Source organism: Sapajus apella, unplaced genomic scaffold (assembly GCF_009761245.1).
Source record: "Sapajus apella isolate SASKATOON/1434 unplaced genomic scaffold, GSC_monkey_1.0 scaffold140, whole genome shotgun sequence".
NCBI lineage: Eukaryota > Metazoa > Chordata > Mammalia > Primates > Cebidae > Sapajus > Sapajus apella.
In genome coordinates, this window is record NW_022437080.1 from 2,483,882 (window position 1) to 2,508,531 (window position 24,650).

At 39.3% G+C, this 24,650-nt stretch overlaps 1 protein-coding gene across 5 annotated transcripts in view; it reads right to left on the bottom strand.

The window, feature by feature from the left end:
* The window catches only part of UGGT1 (UDP-glucose glycoprotein glucosyltransferase 1), a 113,849-nt gene that overhangs the window by 74,651 nt on the left and 14,548 nt on the right, over positions 1-24,650 (bottom strand). For all 5 annotated transcript variants that reach the window (XM_032263948.1, XM_032263946.1, XM_032263945.1 and 2 more), the window contains exons 4-12: positions 21,607-21,737; positions 16,578-16,690; positions 13,143-13,317; positions 11,541-11,637; positions 10,489-10,567; positions 6,806-6,906; positions 5,986-6,085; positions 4,072-4,132; positions 61-152 (exon numbers count right to left, since the gene is read on the bottom strand). In XM_032263948.1, the coding sequence (XP_032119839.1) occupies positions 61-152; positions 4,072-4,132; positions 5,986-6,085; positions 6,806-6,906; positions 10,489-10,567; positions 11,541-11,637; positions 13,143-13,317; positions 16,578-16,690; positions 21,607-21,737 (949 nt within the window). The remainder of the gene's footprint in view (positions 1-60; positions 153-4,071; positions 4,133-5,985; positions 6,086-6,805; positions 6,907-10,488; positions 10,568-11,540; positions 11,638-13,142; positions 13,318-16,577; positions 16,691-21,606; positions 21,738-24,650) is intronic.

The window sequence follows — 24,650 nt, forward strand, 5'->3', positions numbered from 1 at the left end:
ATGTCACAAGGAGCTACACATTACAAAAACTTTTCAGAGAATGAAAAATATTATCCATACCTGAATATATCCTGTGTATCTAAATCAATGTGAAGTCCATTGATGAAGAGAGCTGAATCTCCAGGTTGTAATCCTAAAGTTCCCTTGAAATACTGAAAAATTTTAATAATTATTAGGGAGCTGTGAGAGAATATTTTTTTAAAAATTTCAGTGTTTCTGGGCTTCACTATCTTTACAAATCTTGGCAACCTAAGGCAGGGCTAACACTTGCTTCAAGGTGCCATTGTGATTCAATGGCAAGCAAGGCAGGGATAATACCTTAGTGTATAAATATTTCAAAACACGTTGTATGCCACAAAAATATCCAAGTTTTACTTCTCGATTTTAAAAAGAAGAGGAAAAAAAAGGAGATCATGGAAAAGTATATCACTTGAAAACTGGAATTTCTTCCAAGAGAGAGAATTCGTATTTACTTACACCTGGATGCGTACACAGCACCCTCAGATGATAACAAAGACGGACCTGGGCCAGGCACAGTGGCTCACATCTGTAACCCTAGCACTTTGGGAGGCCAAGGAGGGTGGAGCACAGGAGGCCAGGAGATGGAGACCAGCCTGGACAACATGGCAAAATCCCGTCTCTACTAAAAATATAAAAATTAACCAGCTACGGTAGCATGCGTCTGTAGTCCCAGCTGCTTGGGAGGCTAAGGCATGAGAATCGCTTGAATCCAGGAGGTAGAGGCTACACTGAGCTGAGATCACACCACTGCACCCCAGCTTGAGTGACAGAGCAAAACTGTCTCAGAAAAAAATAAAAGACTGACCCTGAGCTGCTGAATATGGTCATATCTACTTCCAGGTATGGATGATGGTAATATAGATGGGTTCATTTTGGGAAAGTTCATCAAACTAATGACTGAGGATTTGTGTACCTCTTTGTATGTGTTTCATATAAAATGTATGCATTTTGGGCCGTGCACGGTGGCTCTTGTCTATAATCCCAGAACTTTGGGAGGCTGAGGCGGGGGCTTACCTAAGGTCAGGATTTTGAGACCAGCCTGGCCAACATGGTGAAACCCCGTCTCTATTAAAATTACAAAAAATTAGCTGGGCGTGGGGGCAGACACCTGTAATTCCAGTTATTCAGGAGGCTGAGGCAGGTGAATTGCTTGAACCTGGGAGGCAGAGGTTGTAGTGAACCAAGATCGTGCCACTGCACGTCAGCCTGGGTGACAGAGCAAGGCAACATCTCAAAAAAAATGTGTGTGTGTGTGTGTGTGTGTGTGTGTGTGTGTGTGTACATAAACACATTTTGGCTGGGTGTGGTGGCCATGCCTGTAATCCCAGCACATTGGGAGGCTGAAGTGGGCAGGTCATGAGGTCAGGAGTTCAAGACCAGCCTTACCAAAATGGTGAAACTCCATCTCTACTAATAATACAAAAATCAGCCAGACATGGTAGCGCACACCTATAATCCCAGCTACTTGGCAGGCTGAGGCAGGAGAACTGCTTGAACTGGGAGGCGGAGGATGCAGTGAGCCAAGATCATGCCACTGCAGTCCAGCCTAAGGGACAGAGCAAGACTCTATCTCAAAAAAATAAAATAAAAAACAAAAATAAAAATATGTATATACACACACATTTTATGCTTTAATAAAATGTCTTACTCAAAATAAAGACTCCATGAAACAGCAATACAGTATAATTTTGTCTTCCTTAGGGGGAAAAAGGCCCTAACTTTAAGATAATATTTGATATTTTTATTTTGGAAATTCAAAAGTAAAAACTCTCAATAAGGTTTTTAAATTTAGTAAACATTTGAGAAACATTTATTCTTCATATGTACTTAACTAATATCTCAGATGTAAAGATTAAGGAAATCTGGGGTAAAGATAGTTAATTGAACATAATAAATTTTTCCCTCCTGAAACTCAATTGAAATGTAAGCAGAGGGACTTTTCTAGTTATAAATCCACAAGGACAAAAAGAACAGGTAAAAAAAAATAGCCCACCAAATTTTGGAAGCTGGAAGAGAGGTGGGCAAGGAGTTACTATCCCAGCAGATCTGAGAAAGCTGAATGCTAAGCTAACAACAGGAAAGGTCAACAAGAAACCTATGTCACCCTGTAGAATTCACCAAATTCACCAAAGACTGGCAGCACACTGAATATGTACAAAGGGTGATTATCAGCTAAACGACAAGTTCTCATATAAAGACAAAATCCTCCAGCCCCCCAACTGATTTCCCTCAGCCAAATGCTGCAGTCAGTGCTCCCCCTATTCCGGCAAAATGAAGGCTCATTCCCTGGAAAAGATCAAAACAGAACATCTGTGGACAATGGCATATTGAGCACACAGAGGAAAGGGGCCCCACAAAGAAAACCGGGAATCAAAGCCAAGTCACCAAATACTCTTCCCTACTTTGTTTCTACAGCTCTAGCAAACAGATTTCACCCTCCAGACGGAAGACTGACAGATCCTTTTCTGGAGACTGACAAACACTGACCAACCCAAAAGAAAAGGGACAAAGTTACTGTCATTGGGGTTCCCTAGGAAATGGTCACAACAGAACACCCTACATAATTAGGATAAAAAAGCCACATAATTAGGATTTCCAACCAGGTCCTCAGTGCCTCACTCTGAGTGTGATCACTGGACACCTGAGGAAGGCCTCCACCACTAAAGAGACCAAAACCCAAAAGCAGCTTAAGAGGAAACAGATTTTGCAGACAGAAAACACAAGCACCACTGTCTTCAGAGAGACACAGGAACACCACAAAAAGAACAACAGAAACATTTGAAAATTAAATACTTGACAACTAAAGGAAAAAAATACAAACAGGCTGAAAACTCTTCCCGGAAAGTTTTTTTTTTTTTTTTTTTTTTTTTAAAGAATAGGAAAGAAAAGACTTTTAAAATTCAAAGGCCAAACGAGACAGAGGTGTAACATTTTAAAAAATAAAGAAATAAAAAAATAAATATCTCTAGGAAAAGAGGAAGATAAACCAGAGAAAAGAAATACAAAGAATTCAAGAAAATTTCCCAAAACTAAAGGATTTTCCAGATTTTAAGGGCCCACCAACCATCCAACAGCAGAGATTTTTGAAAAACACATATAATTATGAAATTTTAGATTACTAGAGTCCAGCCAAAGGTTTTTGAAAAACACATATAATTATGAAATTTTAGATTACTAAAGTCAAAGAAAAGATCCTAGAGAGATCTTACACAAGGGCTTCAGACTTCTCAACTGCCACAATGGAAACCAAAATTCCAAGGGGCGATGCCTTGCTTCAAAGTTCAAAGTGACTTCCAACCTAGAATTGTATAACCTGCCAATATTGTACAACCAGCTATCAATAAAAACAAGTAGAAACTTGATTTCTTGGAATTTCAAATTTGCCTCCCAGGCAACTTTTCTCACAAAGAATGATGTGCTGTACCAAAATAAGGAAATAAACCCAAACCAAAGAAGACATGGAATCAAGGAACAGAGAATCCAACAAAGGAGGTTAAAGAAAGGTCCCAGGATGATGACCAGCATGCGCTAGGCATAAACAGCAACCAGTCCACGTCAGACCACAGCAAAGCCAGATAAAATCACAACATCCAATGTGGGGAAGAGGGCGGAGCAGTGCCAATATGGAACAGTGGTGGGACACGGAGGGAGAGGCAGTGAAAGAAAGTTAAGCCTCATCGTTTAACTAGGAGACCAACATACACAGTCTGAACATAAAAAATAAAGTATCAACGTAAGCTAGAATTCTGGAGAGAAATATCAGAAGAATCGGCTAAATGTTGAAAATGAATGTCTTCAGGAACAGGTTGAGACAGGGTAGGGGCACTGCTTTCCTAAACAACACTGTAACACCATTTCATGCTTTCAGTTAGATGCATACTGAACTTCAATTAAAAACTGAAAATACAAAGATCACAGAAATAAAAACCATATCAGCGTCTTAGATAAAAGAAGACTGACACTGTTAAATGCAGCTGATTTAAACCCAGATTTCCTTATGTTTAAAGATAGAATACAAAACAAGTGTCAACATTTTCCATCGGTGAATACCTTCTGATTCTCTTCCACTTCGGTTCTAAGTTCTGAGCTCACAGCTGTTTTTGTTATTGCTCTAAGGAAATAAAAACATGAGTGCTTGGCTTAATATTTGATATAAAGTCGTCAATTTCCATATTCTTAAATATGAAACACATTATTCAATAAATTAGAAAAAATTAAATGGAAAAAACCTTAAATCTTTATAATTGATAAGTACATTTCTTTCTCGGATGTGTGTATTTTTTGTAAGATACAAAATCAAAGAAATGTAGCAGCCATAGCATTATAAAATGAGTGCACTCGTTTCCAAGTTCTTAAACATATGCACCCTATTTCTATATATGATCTCTACTACTCACAGACTAAAGGATAATGTTGAATACACCAAGGCAGCAGATTGCTCTTCCCACTTGAGCACTTATGATGGAGGTGGAATCATTCATGTACACTTTCAAGCAGTATGCTGGACTAAATGAGAATTTACTACGTGTTGCCTAAGTCCCAAATAAACAAACTTAGTTATAAAATATCTAACATCAGAAGTCAAAACACTTAATTCAGTGACTCAAGAAAACTGGGAACCATTTAAGTCAATAGTTTCTAAAACTGTGGCTTTTAAAACAATCTTGCTGGCCGGGTGCGGTGGCTCATGCCCATAATCCCAGCACTTTGGGAGGCCAAGGCGGGCGGATTAGGAGGTTAGGAGTTCGAGACCAGCCTGGCCAACATGGTGAAACCCCATCTCTACTAAAGATACGGCGTGACGTATGCACCTATACGTGACGGCGTGCACCTATAATCCCAGCTACTCTGCAGGAGATGGAGGTTGCAGTAAGCTGAGATCGTGCCATTGCACTCCAGCCTGGGTGATGGGGTGAGACTCCATCTCAGAAAAAAACAAACAAAAAAACATTTTGCCTTGCATTTATGAGATGTGGAGCAATATTACAGAATTGAAAGCAATGTCAGAAAACTTACAAACAAAATATTTTTTCTTGAGATGGAGTTTTGCTCATTGCCCAGGCTGAAGTGCAATGGTGCAATCTTGGCTCACTGCAACCTCCACCTCCCAGGTTCAATCGATTCTCCTCCCTCAGCCTCCCAGGTAACTGTGATTACAGGCCCCTGCCACCACAGCTGGCTAATTTTTCGTATTCTTAGTAGAGACAGGGTTTCGTTATGTTGGCTAGGCTGGTCTCAAACTCCTGACCTCAAGTGGTCCACCCACCTCGGCCTCCCAAAGTGCTGGAATTACAGGTGCGAGCCATCACGGCTGGCCCACTTCCCGCTTCAGGACACCAGACAAGGCCAGGAGATCACCTGAGGTCAGGAGTTTGAGACCAGCCTGGCCAACATGGCAAAGCCCTGTCTCTACTAAAAATACAAAAATTAGCCAGGCCTTGGCCTCCCAAAGTGCTGGGATTACAGGCATGAGCCACGACACCCAGCCCCAAAAAAATCTTATTCTGTCACTATGAACCAGTCACTTAGCCTCTATGACTCAGTTTCTTCAAGATTCAATAAGATGACATACGTAAAACCTTTCATGAAGAAAACCACTATGGTGTGGGATAGACTCTAGATTAGTTATTTACATGAGTAAGACTCATCCAATCCTGAAAGACAAGTATTTTTCTTTCCATTCCACTGCTGAGGAAAATAAGGTAAAGAGAGGTTATTTACAAAGGTCACACAACTAATAAGTGGAAGTGGCAAGAACATAACCTAAATCTGTCACTTCAACCACACAATACATGGTCTTTCCATCTTTATGACACAGAGCACCATCTGCAGTAGTAGTGGTGGTGGTAGTCATAAAGAATCTTAATTTTCTAAGCATTTTCATATTTTTATTACCTCATTTAGCAAGTGAACATGACAATAACTGGGTATGATGTTAAGGAGAAGAGCATTATTCTATATTACCTGGCTTTGGTAGGAAAATTTTGACTAAGATCCTTCATAACAACCAAAGCCAACTCAACAGGAGAAGCCAAGATTCGAGCAGCAGTCTGGAAACTGAGATCTGCAATGAAGTCAAATGTAATTAAAAGTGGATTAATCCAATGCAATGAGAAGCAGAAAAGAAAATCGTATTTACCTCCCACTCTTTTCTGGGTAATTAAGAATGTCTTAGAATGCAATCATTTCAGAGTGTGCCCATGATTTAATTTCAGGTTTTATTCACTTCAAAGATCCCTGAGGGTTCAATTGAGCCATTTCTGATATATCTGCAGAAAACACTATAGCAAACTCGAATGCATGTAGCAGAGGCTAAACCAGACCCAAGTCCTTTTCTTTTTTCTAATTTGTGATGTAAATACATCATAAATACAGCCTTAAGACTCTCAGTAAATTATGTCAGGAAAAGACTTGAAAACCAGTTCTTTGGACAGAAAAATACACACGCATCCTACCACACTGACACGTCTTTAATGCTCTGTAGATAAACAGCTGAAGAAATGTATATACATAGGAACTTAAAGACTAGGACCTATTACAAGTTTATGTATGGTCACACAGAAATTTGCCACATGTTTATATATATTACTTCCATCTAGTGTTATCTGTTTACAAAAGGACTTCCTTTCTTCCCTGATTAATCATAAGTAATCACTCTTATCCTTAAAATCTGAGGCACCCTCAGAATCACGTACTATCTACTGTTAAATTCAAATTTTGCATTTTTTAAAGCCACAAAACTTAGCCAAAAAGTAGGACAATGATCTCTCCCTGTTTTCATTACCTTGCAACTGCCAAACTTTTAATGGTGCCATTTCATTGGTGCTCTCTACAAGATGCTTTCTCAGTTCTTTCAACTGTCCCTCCAGGTCAGGGTGCAGGTCTCTAAAAGAAACATAAAAATCAGTCCTTTTCATTATTTTTTCTTTCCCAGAGCACAAGAAGAAGTAAACCACCTTTATCTTCATGGTTTTCCTCTTCCAACCCTAGGAAAGTTTCTACACTATAGGGGAAAAAATAAAGTATAATTATTTCTTCTTAAAAAAAATACAGAAAATTAGAAGTTAGTTTAAAAATCATAAAATTTATAGAAAAATTTCTAGAATAGTGATTCCCTATGAGGTAGACAAGGAGACTGAGAGTGGTTAACAAAAGACTTTTCAGGCCAGGTGTAGTGGCTCAAGCCTGGAATCCCAGCCACTGAGGAGGCCAAGGCAGGAGGAACACTTGAGCCCAGGAGTTTCAAGTTAGCCTGTGCAAAACAGCAAGACCTTGTCTTTTTTTTCCTTTTTTTTTTTTTTTTTAAAAGGAACAAAGGAAGCTTCAGCTATACCTGCAGTGTTTACTGACCTGTTTTATTTTTTGTTTGGTTTCTTTTGTTCTTAAAGTAAAATAAAGCTTATACTGGGGGGGAAAAATAAAGAAAACAATAAATAGTTCTACAGAACAGAAAAGCAAGTATGATAACAACAATCTATTCTGGGTTGTAAGTATGTGGGAATATATTCTCCTCCATGCTTTTGTGAATCATTTTAATCTCTCAAAGTAAAACTGAGGGGGAAAAAACTGCTGCCAGTCCCAAAATGAATTTCTTTTAGCCTACATGCTCATAAATCTTTTAGTCACATGAATACAATTCGGGCTAATTATAGTTACTGGGTTTTATCTTTAAATATAGCATATTCCACCATAGTAAAAGAGAGGTAATCTGGGGCAGGGATATAACATTTACATTAGACAGATAGATGGCTAGTAGATTACTTTTGTCCTTTAAATGCTATAAACTCAAAATTTCTTAATACAACATACAGAAATTAAACTTCCCTGAGACTGTTCACTGTCCGTCCAACCCATTTCCAGTCAGTTACTACAGGTTGAGCAACCCAAATCCAAAATTCAAAAGCCAAAATCCTCCAAAACCCACTAAATGTCAATATGACATTCAAAGAAAATGATCATTGGAGCATTTCAGATTTCACATTTTCAGACCTGGGGTGCCCAACTCATAAGTATCATGTAAATATTCCAAAATTGAAATCTGAAACTCTTCTAGGGTAAGCATTTCAGAAAAAAAAGACACTCAACCTGTACAAACTCTTGAATGCCAAAAAATGAGGCCAGGCGCAGTGGCTCACACCTATAATGCCAGCACTTTGGGAGGTCAAGGTGGGTGGATCCCTTGAGCCCAGAAGTTCAAGACCAGCCTGGGCAACATGGTAACACCCGATCTCTACTACAAATACAAAAACTGAGATGAGAGGATCACCTGAGCCTGGGGAGGTCAAGGTTGCAGCAGGCCATGATGGCACTACTGCACTCCAGCCTCAGTGACAGACTAAGAACCTGTCTCAAACAAACAAAAAAAAAAGATCCAATTACTTTGGAAAGCAACTATGCTCACCACTGTACCACCAACGCACCTAAAGATCCAATTACTTTGGATAGCTAAATATCTATTCTGAATGTTTAAAAGGTAAAATAGCCTCAATATTCTATATAATACCTTTGTGCTATGAATGCATAAAATCATAATGCTACCAATATAAACATAAACAACATAAATGTGAAAAAGGATTCTGAAGCTGGGAGTGGTGGCTCCCACCTGAAATCCCAACACTTTGGGAAGTCAAGGCAGGACAATCACTTGAACCCAAAGTTCAATACCACCCTGGGCCACACAGCAAGACTCTATCTCTACAAAACATTTGAAACTTAGCCAAATAATAAATAAATAAATAAAACTTAGCCAGGCATGGTGGCATACACCTGTAGTCCCAGCTATTCGAGAGGGTGAGGTGGGAAGATCCCTTGAGCCCAGGAAGTCAAGGCTGCAGTGAGCCACGATTGTGCCACTGCTCTCCAGCCTAGGTGACGGAGCAAGGCCCTGTCTCAAAAAAAGTTTTTTAAAAAGGATTCTGGAAGCCTAGGTCAAATAAAAATAGAATATGATTATATTCTAATGAGGCCAAAACTGATGTTAAACAAGAAGAAATGTATGTATGTGTAGAATGAACTCAACATGTAATTCAATGTAAACTGAGATATCTCTTCTAAATTGTTAATCTGGTGGCCAAATGTAAGAGCTGAAGTATATAAAACTGAATCTAGCATATCATACACTATTTCTACATGATCACTTTCTCTCTCTCTCTCTCTCTCTCTCTCTCTCTCACACACACACACACACACACACACACACACACACACTCCTAATAAAAATTTCCAGATAAAGTAGAATTCAGGGCTCTAAACAATTATCAAGAGGGAAATAACTACAACTTTTAGAATAACAGCTAAGAAGACTTTCCAGCTATAAAATACTATGATGCATTCACTAAATGATTATGGAATCACAGAATTTTTAAAAATACCATTCCCCTTCACATAAAGCAAATTCTAATAAAATGTTTTCTTCTGGGCCAGGCACCATGGCTCATGTCATGGGATTCCAGCACTCTGGGAGGGTGAGGCGGGCAGATCACTTGAGACCAGGGGTTCAAGAGCAGCCTAGCCAACATGATGAAACCCTGTCTCTACTAAAAGTACAAAAATTAGCCAGGCATGCTGGTGGGTGCCTGTAATCCTAGCTACTCAGGAGGCTGAGGCAGGAGAATCATTTGAACCTAGAGGGTGGAGGTTGCAGTGAGCCGATACTGCATCAATGTACTCCAGCCTGGGTGACAAAGCATGACTCCGTCTCAAATAATAATAATAATAATAAAATGTTTTTTCCATTGAGCATGTATAAAATTTACTACATCTATTTTTCATTTTTGCTAAGACTATGTTTGAAAAAAACTTTTAAATACACTTTTCTCCTGTAAAAATATCAAGTGAAACAATTCAATTTCTCCTATTACAGCAATCAAAAAATGGTATGTAACTTAATGCCACCAACTGAGAGGCAAGAAAAAGAAACGCACTTAAACTGTGGACAGGTAGCCAAAGTATCAATTAAGAATAATGTGGGACTGGGCACGGAGGCTCATGCTTGTAATCCTAGCACTTTGGGAGGCTGAGGCAGGTGATCACAAGGTCAGGAGTTCCAGACCAGCCTGGCCAGTATGGTGAAACCCTGTTCTACTAAAAATACAAAAATTAGCCAGGCATGGTGGCAAGCACTTGTAGTCCCATCCTCGGGAGGCTGAGACAGGAAAATCGCTTGAATCCAGGAGGCGGAGGTTGCAGTGGGCCAAGACAGCACCACTGCACTCCGGCCTGGGCAACACAGCAAGACTCTGTCTCAAAAAATAAATAAATAAATAAAAGTGCTTCAGCATAATAGGAAATCATAAACTGTAGCATAAACTAAGTGGTTGATTTTCCACTTTAGGACTGCATACATAAAGTACTGTTAGGAGATAGGTAAGTCAGACAGTAATGAGTAAGATGACGCTTAAAATGCAAGAAAGCCTGGAGGCTCAAGGAAAATGAGGGCATCTCCCAAAATACACAGAATATATGTACCTTAATTTTCCAAAGAGGAAACCCTGAACCTCATCAATAGGATCATTTTCGCCAATCACTGTGGTGTTTACCTCAGTTCCTATGAAAAAAACAAAAATATATGTTTCTAATAATTGCTCAGATTAGAAACAAAAATGTTACTAGTCTCATGAACTTCATAAAACTGAATAATGTGAAAAAAATCGGAAACCCCTGAAATTATACCATTTAAAATGCTGAGTATCACGATACCCTTTGGCAATAGTTCTTGAAACAAACAAAATAAATGCATTTTAATATCTCCCGTGTTCCTGGATAAAGAATACATTTTTCCCTTAAACTTTGGAAAATTTTATATGCTAAAAATTTCAAAATTAATAGTTTTAAACATTATGAACAAAGAATTTTCCAATTACCAAAATTCTGAAGAATTTATAATTAGTCAAACTTAATCCTAAATACAATTATTGAAGAAAACAGGATGAGGTAGTAGGTTATTTTCCATTTGCTATGCTACTCAGATTTATTTTTTTTATCTTTAAAATGAGCTTAAAAGAAAGAAAAGATAGCACATAAAACTTGTCGAAATAATAAACTCAAAACCCTAGAGTATTACAACAGAAAATATCCATAGTAAAATGTTCCATGTACAGAAATAATAAGCAACATAAAATTGTTTGTTAAATATAGGATAGTTTAAGATTTCATGTTGGAGTCACAAATGAATGGCTATTTGTAAACTGATAACATCAACAATAGCTACTATTTAATGAACATTTTTATGCAAACCAATGTGCCAGGTTCTTTTGTTGTTATATATTTTTTTCAGTGTATGAAAAACTTCTTTACTTACACATCTTACCCTTCCCAAATAATGGAAGAGACATGTATCATTACCTGCATTTTACACAAGAGAAAACTGGGACCTAGGTAATTTGCTTAAGGGTCACCCACTCACATGTAACAGAACCAGGATGCAAATATTCAAAATTCTATTACTTTTCATACAGAAACAAACTCCCTTTTAACTCATATTTGAAGAAAACACATTAGTCCTATTTTTACAAATTCACCTTTCACCTGAGTATCATCCTTGGCCTTGTACTCAGTGCTCTTAATGGCCAATTCCACACCATAGCCAGAGAGGTAAACAGGCTCCTTCCTGGGATTCTGCAAGAAAAGCAAGAATTCCACCATCACCACCTCACAGCGTACACGGCTTGACCATGCTAATGTTGCATCTAGCAGCCATTACCTAGGATTATGCACTCAAAATATCTTTAAATTGTTTTTTAAGGATATTAAATATATGGCTAAGAAAGCCCACTAAACAAATTTTTTTAGTTCAAAACCTACCAAAAAATCAAGAGTAATAAAAGCACTTATCTACCATTAAAATATTGATTATACGTTTTAAGAATCAATTCAGACTGTGTATCTCTCTCCTTATAAAATCCTAGCCTCCTTTTATGTAGGCTGCTACAACTGTGAGACTGGAATTCCAAGGTAGAAGCAAAACCAGATGAATGGACAGCTGAAAAGGCTAAGGTCCCAAACCAAAAGAAATGGAGAAAGAGAAAAAGAAGTTCCAGAACCTACAAAGCAGGGTTATAAACTGATGAGTTCTCAATCCCAGAGGTGCTTTTTAAGGCCCATGGGAGTACAGTTTTTATTAAATTTAAATGCCTTCGAGCAGAGCTTGGGCTGACCAGATGTCACAGGCTCACCAGCATCCTGACTGAAGATGGTCCTTCAGATATTAACATCTATCCTAATAGCAATGGAGGGGATAGAGGGAGAGTTAAAAACTGGACTTCGAGAAAACTTTCTGCTTGTACAAATTTTCATGTAAAATGTTATGGCCAGGCACAGTGACTCACACCTATAATCTCAGCACTTTGGGAGGCTGAGGTAGGGAGATCACATGAGGTTAGGGGTTCAAGACCAGTCTGGCCAATGTGGCGAAACCCTGTCTCTACTAAAAATACAAAAAATTAGCCAGATATGGTTACACACACCTGTAAGCCCAGCTACTCAGGAGGCTGAGGCAGGAGAATCACTTGAACCCAGGAGGTGGAGGCTGCAGTGAGCCAAGATCAAGCCATTACACTCCAGCCTGGGCGACAGAGCGAGACTCCATCTCATAAATAAATAAATAAAATTTTTTTCTTTTTTTTGCATGAACTTAGTACTAAGCTTAATATGATACAGAAACTTTAAGGGCTAACAAACTTTACATTAAATATTTTAAATGACTAAATATTACACAGTCTTAAAAGCTTAATATTACATCAAGTCTACCTATGAAGACTCTGTTTAGAAAATCCTTCCAATTCAAGGCGGCAAAGAGAAAACAGAAGAAAAAAGGTTGAAAAAGAAACTGAATTCAACAGTCAGTTCCATAGTATGATGACCATTACTAAAGTCAGAAAAGATTATTTACATGGTTCATTTTGAAATAAAATGTAAACTTTATCAAGCCACTTTTTTAGCATAAATGTTTTATTATATTTCTTCAGAATATGTACAAATAATAGACTCAATGAAACTACTGGATTTCTCAAGGAGTTCAAATAACTAGAGTATTTTATAAAAAGGGAGATTATTAGCTTATGTTCTAAGGTCATGTTGGGTAAACTGTATTCAAAACAGGTGTAAAATAAGTCAATACTTACAAATATATAATGTCTGAATACATAACTGATTTTGCCTGCATTGCTTTTTGATATAAGTTGATGGTGAAAATTAGAAAATTCATCAGAGCCAATCTCAGAATAGAAAATCACCACTGGGTTTTCAGGATTAGATGAGGGATATCTGTGATCTCCTTTGAACAATAAAGGTTTGGGTCTGAAAATAAATAATAAAAACTTAAAATTTTATAAATAATTGCAAAACACTAAAAATGTCACAAAATATAAAGTTCTGCTATGAAAATTTAAAGATTATAAGCATCAATATGAAGGGTAGCAAGATCTTAAATACTTTTCACTTACTATGATTACTATCGGGAATGAGTTTTATTTATTCATGATTAAAAAAAACAAAAGTACCTTATAAAAAATACTAACTATAAAATGTAAACACTGGCCAGGCCCAGTGGGTGATGCCTGTGACCATAACTAAGACAAACCTGGGCAACATGGCAAAACTTCGACTCTACAATAAATAACAAAAATTAGCTGGTTATGGAGGCGTGCACCTGTAGTCCCAGCTACCCAGGAGGCTAAGATGGGAGGATCACCTGAGCCCAAGAGACAAGGCTGCAGTGCTCCATGATCATGCCACTGGACTCCAATTCCTAAACTACCAATTCCTAAAAAGGGAGAAAAAGGGACAAAAAAAGGACACATATTCAAATGACTACTAAAACTTGGGTACAACATAAATAATACGTTTGTTTGTTTATTTGGGAGACGTTTGTTGGGAGTACGACATAATGTAATACGTTTGTTTGTTTGTTTGGGAGATAGAGTTTTGCTCCTGTTGCCCAGGCTGGAGTGCAATGATGCGGTCTCGGCTTACTGCAGCCTCCACCTCCCGGGTTCAAGCAATTCTCTGCCTCAGCCTCCTGAGTAGCTGGAATTACAGGTGCTCACCACCACACCTGGCTAATTTTGCATTTTTAGTAGAGATGGCATTTCACCATGTTGGCCAGGTTGGTCTCAAACTCCTGACTTCAGGTGATCTGCCAGCCTTGGCCTCCCAAAGTGCTGGGATAACAGGCACGAGCCACTGCACCCGGCCAATATAGTATGTTATACTATGTTATATTTTGAAAAGTCTCAGTCTGTCACCCAGGCTGGAGTCCAGTGGTGTGTGATCTCTCAGCTCACTGCAGCCTCGACCTCCAGGGCTCAAGGAGGGACTACAAGTGCACATCACCATCCCCAGCTAAATTTTATATCTTTTGTAGACAAGAGGTTTTGTCATGTTGCCCAAGCTAGTCTCAAACCCCTGGCTCAAGCAATCCACCCATCTCAGCCTCCCAAAGTTCTGAAATTATAGGTGTGAACCACCATAGCTGGACAAGTATATTTTTCTACCATGTATATAAAATATGATTACCTTTTTATTTAAAAACATAAATAATGCAAAAAGCAGAGAATGACATCAAGCATATTACTTACCAATTTACTAAGTCTATTTCCTCTACTATTTTTACTACTATGATCTTCCTAATGAATGTTTTTGTTTCTGTGTTTGTTTTGAAGTCAGGGTCTCACTCTGGTGCCCAGGCTAGAGTACAGTGGCGTAAACACAGTTTACTGCAGTCTCTACCTCCTGAGCTAAGGTGATCTTCCCACTGTAGCTTCCCAAGTAGCTGGGACCGAAGGCGTGTGCCACAACACCCGGCTACTTTTTGGAGAAACAGGGTTGCAGTTTGTTGCACAGGTTGGTCTGGAATTCCTGGGATTAAGCGATCCTCCTGCCTCAGTCTCCCAAAGTGCTGGGACTACAGGCTTGTGCCCCTAATGAACTTAATATTTCAGTTTTTCTCATAAATTTTAGAACTTTCCTCCAAAAAATTTACCTAAGGATGGCATCAAGATATTAATAGATCTTAATGCAGAGACTTTATGACCTACCAATCTCTATTATAGTAAACTATATAATTCAGCAGAAAGCAAAGATATGAATAAGGATGCTAAATACAGCCTTATTGTAATGGGGGAAAAAAAGAAAATGACTTAAAATCCATCAGTAAGAGGTAAATTACCAATTATGGGACACTCTTACATACATTACGTATGTGTTAAAAATAATGAGGTACACCCGCTCATACTAAATGGAAAGATGCCTTTTATAAAAATAAAACTACCTACATGTATACATTTAAAACCATAGGAAAAAGTCTGAAGGTATATATGCCAAATCATTAAAAGTAGTTACCACCTCTCAGAGAGGAGACACTGTTGTTCTTTTCTTTATAAAGGTGTGCGTTATTGTTGTAGCAAATTAAAGTTTTTTAAAAGAATTACAAAGCCACCAATTTTGTTTCCCCCAAGAGGGAGCACTACTGTATTACCATGCAGCTATTTCTGAATGTCCATGCCTTGACCCTGAGAAGGCTGGAACACACGCTATGCTTTTTGGTTGGCACTCTGAGTGAGAAGCACAAATGCCATTTGGTGGGCAGAGGATGGGTGCTGGGCAGACAATGTCACTAAAAAAGACCTACACCACTAACTGCCACTAGCAGTACTGACAGGGCAGGCCAACCCCACATAGAGATCACTGTTCTATCTATGAACTGCCTTAGAGGAGGTACAGGGGGCTTGCTGCCCTAGCTAGAGAGCAAAATGACACACAGTAGAGTTGTCTACCACAGGAAACCTACCACTGGGCAAAAAAGCTGGTACGATAGTTACCAAATTAGTATTCAAATCAAGCCTGCAATTATCTTTCAAATATCCTCCTTTGTCTAAAACTAATTATATCCTGAGAGATCATTATCATTAATATCATTACTTCAGGCACTGGCTTTAATACACATAGTGTTCCTTACTAAGCTAAAGACAAAGCCTATGTCATTGCTCAGATACAGTCATTACTAAATAACAACAGTTAATACCAAATACTTTTATTTCCATTTTGAAATAAGATTAGGAAAGTAATTTCTTTCACAAAAGTACTTTAAGTGATAGAGCTGAGATTCAAATCTAGTCAGTCTGGTTCCAGAAGCCATAGTTTAAACCACTATACCTAATAATACAAAACAGATGAGAAAATCAGAAGGTAGACTAAATACAGAAGCAGCACTGGAAATGCATATGAAAATAAACACAAATTCATGTGTGGTGGCTCACGCCTATAATCCCAGCACTTTGGGAGGCCGAAGTGAGCAGATCTTGAGGTCAGGAGGTCGAGACCAGCCTGGCCAACATGGTGAAACCCCGTCTCTACTAAAAATACAAAAATTAGCTGTGAGTACTGGTGCATGCCTGTAATCCCAGCTATTTGGGAGGGTGAGGCAGAAGAATCGCTTAAACCAGGGAGTCAGAGGTTGTAGTGAGCCGAGATCGTGCCACAGCACTTCAGCCTGGCAATAGGGCGAGACTCTGTCTCAAAAAAAAAAAAAAAAAAAAGAAAAGAAACATACAATCTACCTTTCAGAGGCTGTCAGTAGAAGAGTCTCCAGAGAATCAAATTCACAAGTCTTCTTTCCATGCACTGAAAAAAATGAATTACATCCTTCTGGCGGAGGTTCATCAGCTGCTATCTGTCACATAAGACATAATACATACTTTTTAACTTTCTAATCAAAAATGAAATAAAGACGTGTATAATCAAAATAGGTGGTTAAAATATGACAAAACAACATCAATGAAAGTGGCTAAGTGTGGTAGCTTATGCCTGTAATCCCAGCACTTTGGGAGGCCACAGTGGGAGGATCACTTAAGCCCAAGAGAATAGCCTGGGCAGCATAGTGAGACCCCATTTCTACAAAATAAAAACATACAAAATTAGTTAGGCATGGTGGCATACACCTGTAGTCCCAGCTACTGAGGAGGCTGAGGTAGGAGGACTGCTTAAGCCTGAAAGGTTGAGGCTGCAGTGAGCCATAATCACAGAACTGCACTCCATCCTGGGCAACAGAACAAGACCCTGTCTCAAAAAAACATAATCGATAAATGCAAACAGTAATGGCTCACACCTGTAATCCCAGCACTCTGGGAAGCGGAGGTGGGTGGATCACCTGCAGTCAGGAGTTCGAGACCAACCTAGCCAACATGGTGAAACCCTGTATCTACTAAAAATACAGAAATTAGCTGGTATGGCAGCAGGCTACCCCAGCTGAGGTTGGAAAATCATTTAAATGCAGGAGGTGCAGATCGCGCCATTGCCCTCCAGCCTGGGTAACAGAGACTGTATCTCAAAAAAAAAAAAAATTATCAGTATCAGTATGAACTCACAAAGTTACCATGTATCTACAGCTTTATAAATTACATCTTAGATATGTCTTTTTTTTTTTTTTTTTTTTTTTGGAGACATAGTCTCCCTCTGTTGCCAGGTTATAGTGCCATGGCACAATCTCTGCTCACTGTAACCTCCACCTACAGGGTTCAAGCAATTCTCCTGCTTCAGCCTCCCAAGTAGCTGGGACTACAGGCTTATGCCACCATGCCCAGCTAATTTTTGTATTTTTAGAAGAGACAGGGTTTCAGCATATTGGTCAGGATGGTCTCTATCTCCTGGCCTCATGATCTGCCTGCCTCAATACAGATACTTACACATCTGGCCAGGCAACGTGGCTCATGTCTGTAAATCCCAGCATTCTGGGAGGCTGGGATTACAGGCATGAGCCACATTGCCCAACCAGATATGTAAGTATCTTAAGTTATTTCCTATCTCTGTCCATTTAAAAGGCCTAAGTATATGGGCGGCTGCGGTGGCTTCTTAGACAAATAACTGATTGCTAAGCTAGTGACAGAGATAAAAAATGAGCCTGAAATTTCTTGATATACCAGATGGCAAGAATGCAGTCAAAGAATACCAGCGTGGCATCAAAATAACTCAGTTGAGGATTCACACTTTCTCATTTCCAAAATTAGTATAAAGCAACAGCAATCAAACAGTGTAGTAATGCTAAGCACAGACATACACCCTAATGGAATAGAATAGACAGCCTAGAAATAAACCCTCACGTATATGGTCAAATGATTTTCAACAAGGTTGTCAAGATTATTCAACGGAGAAAGGACAGTCTTTTCAACAAATGATGCTGGGAAAACTGGATATCCACATGCAAAAGAATGAAGTTGGAACAAATGTGGTGTTGTGGCCTTACAGTCCCTGCTACTTGGAAGGCTAAGGTGGGGGCATTGCTTGAGCCCAGGAGTTCAAGTCCAGCCTGGGCAATGTAACAAAACCTTGTCTCTTAAAAAAGAAAAAAGTTAGACTCTGACATAGTGTGGATGTTGTGCCCTCTAAATCTTATGCTGAATTATAATTCTCAACGGTGAAGGTGGGGCCTAGTAGGAGGTGACTGGATCATGGGGACACCTAAAGGCTTGGTGCTCTCCTAATGACAGTAAGTTCCCTTGAATTTAAAAAAAAAAAAAAAATTTTTATTCCCTTGAATAAAAAAAATTTTTTTAATCTAGGCTTTTTTTATTTTTGTTTGTTTTGAGATGAAGTTATGCTCTTGTTGCCCAGGCTGGAGTACAATGGCAAGATCTCTGCTCACCACAACCTCCGCCTCCCAGGTTCAAGCAATGCTCCTGCCTCAGCTTCCAGAGTAGCTGGGATTACAGGCATGCATCACCACGCCCAGCTAATTTTGTATTTTTAGTAGAGATGAGGTTTCTCCACGTCGGTCAGGCTGGTCTCAAACTCCCGACCTCAGGTGATGCACCCACCTCATCCTCCCAAAGTGCTGGGGTTACAAGCATGAGCCATCACACCCAGCGACATCTACTTGTTAGAAGTGTGTGGCACTCCCGGCTTCCTCTCTTGCTCCCACATTCGCCATGTGAAATGCCTGCTCCCATTTCACCTTCCACCATTATTATAAGCTTCCTGGGGCCTCACCAGAAGCCAAGAATCATGAGCCAATTAAATCCCTTTTCATTATAAACTGTCTAGCTTCATGTGTTTCTTTTTTCCTTTTTTTCTGTGTTTTTTTTTTGACATGGAGTTTCGCTCTTGTTGCCGAGGCTAGAATGCAAGGGCGTGATCTCAGCTACTGCAACCTCTCTCCCAGGTTCAAGCAATTCTGCCTCAGCCTCCTAAGTAGCTGGGATTACAGGTATGTGCCACCACACCTGGGTAATTTTGTATTTTTAGCGGAGACAGGGTTTCTCCATGTTGGTCAGGCTGGTCTCAAACTCCTGACCTCGGCTGATTCGCCTGCCTCGGCCTCCCAAAGTACTGGGATTACAGGTGTGAGCTACTGTGCCAGCCCAGGTATTTCTTTACAGTAAGCCAAGAATGGACTAACAAAGACCATTACCTTACACCATATACAAAAATTAATTCAAAATGAATTAAAGTCTAAAGCTTAAAAGCTAAAATTAAAACTATAAAACTCATAGAAAACATAGGGAAATCACTTCTCAGCCTTTTGGCTAAAATAAAGAATAAAAATCATACAGGAAAGCTGGGCACAATGGCTCACGCCTTTAAGCCCAGCACTCTGGGAGGCCAAGGCAGGTGGATCACGAGGTCGGGAGCTCAAGACCAGCCTGGCCAATATAGTGAAACCCCATTTCTACTAAAAATACAAAAATTAGCTGGGCATGGTGGCCTGTGCCTGTAATCACAGCTACAGGCAGACAAATTGCTTGAACCCAGGAGGTGAAGGTTGTGGTGAACCAAGATGGCGCCACTGCACTCCAGCCTGGGCAACAGAGGGTGACTCCGTCTCAAAAAAAAATCATACAGGGAATCATCACAACATTGGACACTTTCATAGCTATCACACCAAAAATACAAGGAACAAAAGGAAAAATAGGAAAATTGACTTAAAATTTAATACTTTAGAGTACTGGTGGACACTATCAAAGTTAAGAGGAAACTCAAGGAATGGGAACAAATATTTACAAATCACATATCTGATAAAGAGTATCCAGAATATATGAAAAACTATAACTCAAAACAAAAAACAAACAACCCAATTCAAAAATGGACAAAAAACTTGAAAAGACATTTGTCCAAAGAAGACATACAGATGGCCACTAAGCATATGAAAAGACACTCCACATCGTTAGTCACTAGGAAAACGTAAATCAAAGCCACAATGAAATATCAGCTCCTACCCATTAGGAAGGCCTCTTTTTACAAATCGGAAAGTAACAAGTGCTGGAAAGGATGTGGAGCAGTAAGAACCATCACACTTTACTGGTAGGAATGGAAATGGTACAGCAACTATGAAAAAATCTGTTGGTTCCTCAAAATGTTAAACAGAATTACCATGTGATCCAAGAATTACACTTCTATGTGCATACCCAAACGAACTGAAAGCAGGGACTCAGCCAGATACTTGCATCCCAATATTCCACAGCAGCATTATTCACAATAGCCAAAAGGTGGAAACAACCCAAACGTCTCTTAGGGGACGAATAAACAAAACATGGTATATACATACAATGAAATATTACTCAGCCATTAAAAGGAGTGAAATTTTGATACATGCCATACATGGATTAGTCTTGAAAACATTATAGTATGTGAAATAAGCTAAACGCAAAGAAAAACATTAAGATTTCACTTATGAGGTACCAAGAATGGTGCCTAAACTCACAGAATTACAAAGTAGAATGGTGGTTGCCAGGGGCTGGGGAATAGTTGGGGACGAGAGGGGAAATAAGGAGTTATAATATTATGGGACACAGTTTCAGTTTTCTAAGATGAAAAAAGTTCTAAAGATGGAAGGTGGTGATGACTGCACAACAATTTGAATGCACATAATACCTGTAAACCATACACTTAAAAATTGTTAAAACGGGCCAGGCACAGTGGCTATGCCTGTAACGTCAGCATTTTGAGAGGCCAAGGTAGGTGGATCATCTGAGGTCGGGGGTGGCTCATGCCAGTAACCCCAGCACTTTAAGAGGGCAAGGCGGGTGGACCACCTGAGGTCGGGAGTTTGAGACCTGCCTGACCAACATGGAAAAACCCCGTCTCCACTAAAAATAAAAAATTTTCCGGGCGTGGTGGCACATGCCTGCAATCCCAGGTACTCAGGAGACTGGGGCAGAAGAATCACTTGAACCTGGGAGGCGGAGGTTGCAGTGAGCCGAGATTGCGCCATTGAACTCCAGCCTGTGCAATAAGAGTGAAACTCCATCTCAAAAAAAAGAAAAAATTTTCTTGCCTGCTTTTAGACCTACAGCAGGCTGTGATTAGATGCTGGCTCACTAGTTTAACAAGATTACATCTCCTAGGCTGTATTGCATAAAGCCTTGCCATCTCTTTTCTATATAGATATTCCTTTTCTTATATATTTTTAATCTGTGGGTTAAAGACTTAACATTGATTTTGCTTATTATTTAAAAAAAGTAAAACAAAATAAATCCCAGAAAATTTCAGGCAAAAAAAGCGATGGCTCTGTAATTCAATTCTAGGACAACTGCAATCTATCCATTCATCACAACATATGCTCTAAAATGCTATTCTTTAGAGCACTGGACCCACCTGCTGGAAGGCTTGGATCGTAGCTGAGTAGGAACGAAGAGACAGGCAAAATTTCAACAAATTCTGCTGGAGAGGTGACAGAAACTGAAATGCGGCTTCCAATATTGCATGATAATAGGAATAATCAGTACCTGTCAAGGAAAAACATTAACCAAAGTAATTGCATGTGACTAGAGATATCTGAAAAAGACAGTTCATGAAGCATAAAGCTGTGTTACAAAGGTATGTGATGAAAGTTTTACGAGTATATTGTCTTGAACTATCAACAAACGCTTAAAATTCCCTGGAGGACACAATGCAGCTGGGCTCTTCCTCTCCTCTTCTTCCCAACTATTCCCGCCCGTGGACCACTATTTTCCCACTTACCTGGACGACTTACTGGTATGTACGTCTTCAGAAAGAATTTAGCTGTAAAATCACCTACTCCAGGAAATCTCCACAATCCCTACCCCATGCTTCAATGGACCAGTTAAATCTCTTCATTGATCCCAGAACACTTCTCTGTTTATCTCTTCCACTTATCATATAATTTACTAAATTATTTACTGACTGTCTGTCTATACCCCAACTAGATTTTTGGTCCCCAGAGGCAGAGACTATGAGCTATTTATCCTTATATCCCTGATGCCTAGCACACGGTATCTACTCCAAAAACTAAACAAAACTGAGTAGTGTGATGATGAAGTTACACACTATTAAAGAATACTAATGAAATTGTAAAGTTTAAAAAGAAGCATTTAAACAAAAAGTTGGACCAAACTATTTTGAAGAAAAAAAAAATCCATGTACTAACGTGAAAAAATCTCCAGCATAAATGAAAAGCAAAGGCACAAAACAATGTACAAAGTAACTTATTTTTTTTAACCAGGAGAAAGAATGAGAAATAAGAGTATATATGTATATATTTGCCATTAAAAACACTGACGGCTAAATAAACTAATTAAAAATGTTATAAAAAGCAGGAAAAACACAGAAGAAACATGGTCAAGAAGGAAACAAGATTTTTCTGGGTATAAAAATATATCTTTCATACAGCTTTGACTTTGGAATCACACATTATCCATGCAAAAAACGTAAATTTTCCATTTTAAAAGACAAGCACAGTGATTCATGCTTGTAATCCCAGCACTTTAGGAGGCCGAGGCGGGAGGATTTCCAGAGCCCAGGAGCTCAAGATATCAGCCTTGTTAAAATAGTGAGTCTCCTTTTAAAAAAATAATAATAGGCTGGCACGGTGGTTCACACCTGTAATCCCAACACTTTGGAAAGCCAAGGTAGGTAGATTACCTGAGGTCGGGAGTTCAAGACCAGCCTGACCAACATGGAGAAACCCTGCCTCTACTAAATATACAAAATTAGCCGGGCATGGTGGTGCATGCCTGTAATACCAGCTACTCGGCAGGCTGAGGCAGGAGAATCACTTGAACACAGGAAGCAGAGGTTGCAGTGGGCTGAGATCATGCCATTGCACTCCAGCCTGGGCAAGAATAGCAAAACTCTGTCTCAAAAAAATAAATAAATAATTTTACAAAGTAAAATAAAATAAAAATAGGCTGAGCGTGGTGGCTCACACCTATAATCCTAGAACTTTGGGAGGCCAAGGCAGGCGGATCACCTGAGGTCAGGAGTTCAAGATCAACCTGGCCAATATGGTGAAACCCCATCTCTACTAAAAATACAAAAATTAGACAGGCGAGGTGGCATGCACCTGTAATCCCAGCTGAGGCAGGAAAATCACTTAAACCCAGGAGGCAGAGTTTACAGTAAGCTGAGATCACACCCCTGCACTCTAGCTTGAGCAACAGAGGAGACGCCATCTCAAAAACCAAACAAATAAATAAATAAATAAAATTTTTCATCTAAAAAATATAAGTATTTTATGAGGTAGACTACAAAAGGTTCTATTCTGCAATAGCATCTTTTATGTAAAAACTGGATTTAAAAAATCTCAAAATGAGGCCAGAATGTTAATGGTGTCAATCTTTTGGTGGTAGGAATATAAATATTTCAAACAAAATGTTTAACATACTTTCATGTTGTTCATGGAATTTATACTCCTATAACTTTAACGAATATGTATTATCATTTATACTGAAGAAATTTCATTTTAAATGTCAAAGTTCAAATTTGATTATAAACCCACTTAGATAAATCTGTTCTATGAAATCTTAAAAATAAAAGAATTTTTTTATAACTATAGTTGCCTCTAAATTAGTAAAACTTGCAGCTGCTTGTTTAAAATCTTTACATATCTACATTATAAAAAAATAAAAAATAAAAAAATAAAGATTCAGGCTGGCATGGTGGCCCATACCTGTAATCCCATCACTTTAGGAGGCCAAGGCAGAAGGCGAGGCAGGAGTTTTTGACCAGCCTGTGCAACACATCAAGACCCATCGTTACAAAATTTAAAAATTAGCCGGTGGCTCATGCCTGTAATCCCAGCACTTCGGGAGGCCGAGGCAGGCGGATCACGAGGTCAAGAGATTGAGACCATCCTGGCCAACATGGTGAAACCCTATCTCTATTAAAAATACAAAAAATAGCCAGGCATGGTGGCACGTGCCTGTGGTCCCAGCTACTCGGGAGGCTGAGGCGGAAGAATCACTTGAACCTAGGAGGCGGAGGTTGCAGTGAGCCGAGATTGCGCCACTGCACTCCAGCCTGGCGACAGAGCAAGACTCTGTCTCAAAATAAAAAAAAAAAATTAGTCATGCCTGGTTACACGCACCCATGATACCAGCTACTGAGGAAGATGAAACAGAAAGACTGCTTCAACTCAGGAGTTCAAGATTATAGTGAGCTATGATCATACCATTGCACTCCAGCCTCCAGAGCAAGACTTTTGTCTCTAAAACCAAAACTAGGCTGGGCTCGGTAATCCTAGCACTTTCGGAGGCCAAGGCAGTCGGATCACCTGAGGTCAGGAGTTTGAGACCAGCGTGGCCAGCATGGTAAAACCCCATCTCTACTAAAACTACAAAAATTAGCCAGGTGCGATGGTGGGCACCTGTAATCCCAGCTACTCGGGAGACTGAGGCAGG